Source organism: Pistacia vera, unplaced genomic scaffold (genome assembly GCF_008641045.1).
Source record: "Pistacia vera cultivar Batoury unplaced genomic scaffold, PisVer_v2 Contig347, whole genome shotgun sequence".
In the NCBI taxonomy this organism is placed as follows: Eukaryota; Viridiplantae; Streptophyta; class Magnoliopsida; order Sapindales; family Anacardiaceae; genus Pistacia; species Pistacia vera.
Window position 1 is genome coordinate 70,083 of NW_022196165.1, and position 6,626 is coordinate 76,708.

Here is a 6,626-nt window from a genome sequence, read left to right on the forward strand (position 1 = left end):
ACGACCACTTCTGACCATAGATCTAGCCATTTCCGACTAGATCCATTATGGATCTGGCTGAAAACAGCCAGATCAACACACGGTTGATCAGATTAGACCGGTTGTGTACCGTTATGGCCACTATCGCCATCGTTGGCGGTGGTGGCAAGCGGCCAGTAGTGACTTGGGGTGGGTGGGGGTGTTTTTGTTAAGTTTTAAATTTTTTTGGTTGCTAGGTGTTTTAGCTAAATCTGATGAAATTTAGGAGGTTAAAAGAAATATTATAAAATAATATTATATCAATATTTTAAAAGGAGGGCAATTTAGTAATTTATATAATATACCTACTATTATATTCTTTCCAATCAAACATGTTAATATAACATACCCATCAATTTATTCCAACCAACCAAAGAAATTTCCTTAAACATTTCCAGTAATCTTCAAGGTAATTTATCTTTCCATTAATATAACATTCATAAACCAAATGCACTCTTAAAGAACTTATGCTATATATTTTACGTTAAAATTTTTATAATTCATTCATTGATTGGATGCTCATACATATATTATGTTAATGCTACGTTTTGTACCAATGAAAAGTACATAGGATTCGGGATGAATCTATGTAAGGGTTTGTCCGATAGTTTGATGTTGAATCAAAGAATATAATGAATAATAAGTAATAACGTAAGACAAACAATTTTTAAAATGGTTCTGATGCTTGAATGCAAATCTTACGTCCACTGTTTTTGTATTGTATTCGCTGAGTAGCGATTTGCTTACAATGAATTGCTAGTGAGTTTTTGTGACCTCGTTTTCCGTCCTCCAAAAACTGATTATAATGAGGTTTTTATATATGATCAATTACGTGTTTGAATTGAAAGTAAACACTGAATCTTTAGAACATGAAAACAACTTGATCTTTGACTCTCATTTGGGAGTCAATATTGCAAGATATTGCTTTACCAAAGTGAGAAACATCCTTTCCAGACTTTGTCGTGCAACAATAAGATCAAACTTTGATAATTTAGAAAGGCGGTGTGTTCTTCAACTCAAGATCATGAAAGATATCTTTATACCAAATTGGAATTTATCCTCTTCAACTTTTCGCACAACACTAAATAGCTTGACATGTGGCACAAATAGAAGTTTCATGATCCGACTCACAACATATTATAGAGAAGATTTTCTTCGGCATTACATGTTTGTTAACTTAGTTATTAAGCTAACTCTTGTAACGAAACATAACAAATTTTCAAATAAGTAATGCAAAAAGTTTGAACGACAAAATTTATCAAATTTAATATTTACTATAAAAACATCCAATAAAATGTCGTCCCACGGAAAAAATACCATACTGGTGTTGACATTTGCGATCAAATCCCACCTAGTCGTTGCATCTTCATATCCAAGACATGAATATGATTAACATTCTAGAAACACTTTCCAACATCACAAATTTAACGCCTCACATCCAATGACATTCGCCAGTTGAGTGGCCCACTTCACACTTGGCATACAGAACAAAACCCTGTTCCTGGCAATAGTAAACCCTAAAACCAACAGGTTTTGGCGGGGAAATAGGATTATTCCGTAAACAACAAAGATACACAGAAGACATTTCCCGCCCCGTCGTACTCTACTCATGCCACGTCACCATTTTACTGGGTCCATCTTTCGTTTCTCAGCTCTCCATTATTCAAATTCAATAAGTCAACCATCCAAATCTCGCCACGTGGTAAAACTTTCATAATCTGAACCGCCCATGACAGAAGGACATAGTGTTTTTATAGGGTACGGTACGAAAAAAATCTGGACCGTGAGATGTTAGATCTACGGATGAAAAGCTACCCGAGATTAACACGGGCAGATCTGGGTAGCCTTTAAGAAGCAGTGGTTGCCCAGTCATTGAGTTCTCGTTTTTGTGTGGAGAGGGTCTTTAAAACCCTCGCTTAACTCTCTCTATGTCTGCCTTTTAGATTAATACTTTTGCTGTCGTTTTCAGTTATGGCGTCGGCCGTTTTGGCTAGTCGGAATGAGCCGTGTTGGGGTGAGAGAAAGGTTTATATGAGAAAATATCCGAACTCGGTAAACACAACAACCTCTGCAAAGAATAGTAATAGTAATGTCAACGGCAAGTCTCTTTTAACTACTCAATCAAACCCTAACCCGGCTCCAAGTCATCCTTTCAACAAACAGATCCCGGCCCATGATCCGTCGACTGACATCCACGTCAAGGAGATTTCTTCGCTGTCTCCGCCCGGTGGCTTTCCAGCAAAGGAGATGTCACGTGCAGGTCGTGTGACGTTCAATCTTGCTGCCTACACGAGGCTAGAGCTAAAGGAGTTGAAGGAGCGCCTGCTCTCGGAGCTCGAACAGGTGCGGATCCTCATAACCCGGGCCGAGAACCTTAAATTCCAGTCGGTTCAACCCGTTTTTCTGCCTGACCCGCAAAAGCTGAACCCTAGCCCTAACTGTACGCCTAAGGGANTATAACATTACATAATTAAATAATTACTTAATTGATTATGAGTTATGATATTATGTTTTAAACATTAGTAATTACTAATTTACTACATAAACATTAGCACAATACTTAATTAAATAATTAGAAATTTAATTAATTATAACATTACCTTATAAACATTAATTAAGCATTACATTATAGTTAAATAATTACTTAATTAAATTATAATATTATTATATTACATTATATTATGATCACTTACTTAATTATAGTATTATATAGTTAAATGATTACATAATTAGTTATGAATTTATAACATTACATTATAAACATTAATATATTGATTAAATGATTTGAAATTTAATTAATTATAATAATAAATTATAGATTGATAGTATGATTACTTAATTCATTATAACATTACATTATACTATTATAGTATGATTATATAATTAATATAACATTACATAATTAAATAATTACTTAATTGATTATAACATTATATTATAAAGATTAGTAATTTACTAATTTACATAATACTTAATTAAATGATTAGAATTTTATTAATTATAACATTATATTATAAATTTATGGTATGATTACTTAATTAATTATAACATTCTATTGTAAACAATATTAGGTGTATTTGTAAACTTTTAAGGTATTTTTGTTATTTTTTAAACTAATAGGGGGTAATAGTTTTTTATAGGGTACCCTGAAAAGGAACCGAAACCTATATTTTAGATTCCAGTTTCTTAAATTGAAGAACCTGTATCGTGAATTCTGATTCCTCCGAAAAATAGAGGATACTTGAAACCGCTCAACCTATGATCAAAATTCTGGAAACACTTTCCAGCATCACAAATTTAACGCCTCACATCCAATGGCATTCGCCAGTTGAGTGGCCCACTTCACACTTGGCATACAGAACAAAACCCTGTTCCTGGCAATAGTAAACCCTAAAACCTACAGGTTTTGGCGGGGAAATAGGAATATTCCGTAAACAACAAAGATACACAGAAGGTATTTTCCCGCCCCGTCGTACTTTACGTCATGCCACGTCACCATTTTACTGGGTCCATCTTTCGTTTCTCAGCACTCCCATTATTAAAATTCTATAAGTCAACCATCCAAATCACGCCACGTGGTAAAAATTTCGTAATCTGAACCGCCCATGACAGAAGGACATAGTGTTTTTATAGGGTACGGTACGAAAAAAATCTGGACCGTGAGATGTTAGATCTACGGATGAAAAACTACCCGAGATTGACACGGGCAGATCTGGGTAGCCTTTAAGTAGCAGTGGCTGCCCAGTCCTTGAGTTCTCGTTTTTGTGTGGAGAGGGTCTTTAAAACCCTCGCTTAACTCTCTCTATGTCTGCCTTTTAGATTAATACTTTTGCTGTCGTTTTCAGTTATGGCATCGGCTGTTTTGGCTAGTCGGAACGAGCCGTGTTGGGGTGAAAGAAAGGTTTATATGAGAAAATATCCGAACTCGGTAAACACAACAACCTCTGCAAAGAATAGAAATAGTAATGTCAACGGCAAGTCTCTTTTAACTTCTCAGTCAAACCCTAATCCGGCTCCGAGTCATCCTTCCAACAAACAGATCCCGGCCCATGATCCGTCGACTGACATCCACGTCAAGGAGATTTCTTCGCTGTCTCCGCCCGGTGGCTTTCCAGCAAAGGAGATGTCACGTGCAGGTCGTGTGACGTTCAATCTTGCTGCCTACACGAGGCTAGAGCTAAAGGAGTTGAAGGAGCGCCTGCTCTCGGAACTCGAACAGGTGCGGATCCTCATAACCCGGGCCGAGAACCTTAAATTCCAGTCGGTTCAACCCGTTTTTCTGCCTGACCCGCAAAAGCTGAACCCTAGCCCTAACTGTACGCCTAAGGGACACAAGGAATGTGCGGGGGCTAAACGGGCCAACCCGTTTAGAAAATCGGGTCAAAAGCGGAAGCAGAAAAAAAGGCCTACGGCGGTTTCGTTAATGCGGAGTTGTAGTCAGATATTGACGAAGATGATGAAGCACAAGCACGGTTGGGTGTTCAACGAGCCAGTCGATGTCGTTTCATTAAGTCTCCACGATTACCACGACATAATCAAGAACCCGATGGATCTTGGCACCGTTAAGCTTAACCTCGAAAGGAAACTGTACGGCACCGTGTTAGATTTCGCCGCAGACGTAAGACTGACATTCAACAATGCGTTGAAGTACAATCCCCAAGGCCACGACGTTCATGTGATGGCCGAGACTTTGTTGGGGAAATTCGAGAGAATGTTCAAGCCGGTGGTGCGAAAATTCGGAGAAATACCCGTTACAGTGAAGAAGAAAGAGATGAGTTTTGAAGAGAAGGCGGTGTTGGGGAAGAGTTTGGAGGAGCTGCCGCCAGAGAAGATGGGCGAGGTGCTGAGTATATTGAAGAAGAGGAATGGTAATGGTGACGTGTCTGCAGAAGGGGATGAAATCGAGCTCGATATTGACGTGATTGATAATGAAACGCTATGGGAACTTGATCGGTTTGTAAAACAAGTGGCGGATTTGAAAAAATTGAAAAGTGAGGTAGTAGAAGTTAAAGAAGTGCAGAAGGTTGGAGTTGGAGAGGAAGAGGTGGACATTGGAGAGGAGATTCAAGTTGGAAACTTTCCATCTGTGGAGATTGAGAGAGATGTTTCTAGTTCAAGCAGCGAGTCGTCTTCCTCCTCCTCTGGCGGTATGTTTATTATTTATTTGTGTATTATATTATACTTAAGGACATAAAAGTAAATTAATTTAATTTGTTTGAGGTTCTGATATGTGGTATTGGTTTGTTGTGTAGAATCCGGGAGTTCCTCTGATGATGACGATGATGATGAAGATGGTGTGAAATCAGCAGTCTCTGATGCAAAAGATGCGGCCATGGCCATGGCCATGGGAGTTGAAACCTGATGTGGTCAGGTGAAGATATGTTTTGGTAGATCCATTTTGTAATAGTTGTAAAAACAGTGATTGACTGCTAGAAGTAGAAGTAGTAGGTAAATAGACAGGAGTTGAGAGTAGGATTTGTTTTGTGTAGTTGAAATTGACTGAAAAATTAGAAGGAAAGAAGTAATTGATGGATGGAATGAAATGGGTTTGGCATAGATTTTTGTACACGGTCACCAGATGAATTTCAGTGTAGAATAATGGAATGGAATCAGAAGAAAGAAAATTGGAATTCCCCCATTTCTGTTGAGAATGATTACACAGTATCTGATTTAACTCTAGTTCTACCATTTCTCATGAGACAGTGCCAGTGGCGACCTGTCATCTATTTACCTTTTTCCATGCTTTAACCGTTCAAAAGCTTTTACTTTTTAATTCAGGTAAACAAACTTTAATGATTCTCTGTCGACTCATTCAATCTTAATGAAAACTTTCTTCTATATTGACAATGCTTAATGCATTAATTATTTCATTTGCTTAATTAACAAGAATTGGATTCTATTTTGCATTTTGCACTTTGAGTTTGAGTTCAGGCCATGGAGGTGGCAAACTGTCTTCCATTGAGCAAAGAAAAGATCCTTATAACAATATGATAAAAGATAAAGATACCCTTTGGCTGTGAACAATTGAACATGCCAGTTGTTATAGCATATATGCCCCAATTCATCAAGCAGAAAGTAAGGCATTAACTTATTTGATTTATCACCAAAAAGCTGTGTTTCATAGATTGTTGTGTTTACTGTTTAGTATGAATATTGGGTGATATTGACTTTAAGAAACATTTAGAATATATTCAAAACTACCAAGATTTTATGTTACTTTGAGTTCCTGATCTGGAGCACGTGTGATATATGCAAAAGCCATATACAGTACTTGGTTAACTCATTTTAATTATATTATTTCCAATGTCAACGATAAGGGACAGGTCCATGGAGTTTTTATTTCATTGTCAATAAAGAGGAAGAGGCACATATCTTTTGATGATGAGTGAAAGTGATGACCATCATGAAATCAACTCTTCCCAAAAGAGGTTGAATTAAAGCCTCCCAGAGTGGGCAAAACCACAACATTCAATTCGATTTCGACGGACCCCTACTGGTCTGATATTTGGTAAACTTATAGTCAATGTTTTTAAATATAGCCAAAAGAATTTGACCCCACATAAATATACGTTTTCAATTGTCTCACTATAAGTGAAATTTCAAAGATT

General features: G+C 37.2%; 1 protein-coding gene across 1 annotated transcript; it reads left to right on the forward strand.

Annotated features, from left to right (window-relative positions):
* Positions 1-3,791: 3,791 nt before the first annotated feature.
* LOC116139153 (transcription factor GTE7-like) lies at positions 3,792-5,788 on the forward strand. The gene is made up of 2 exons (XM_031424823.1): positions 3,792-5,165; positions 5,271-5,788. Exons 1-2 carry the CDS (start codon positions 3,866-3,868, stop codon positions 5,378-5,380), a joined length of 1,410 nt encoding a protein of 469 aa, XP_031280683.1. The 5' UTR covers positions 3,792-3,865; the 3' UTR covers positions 5,381-5,788.
* Positions 5,789-6,626: the final 838 nt, after the last annotated feature.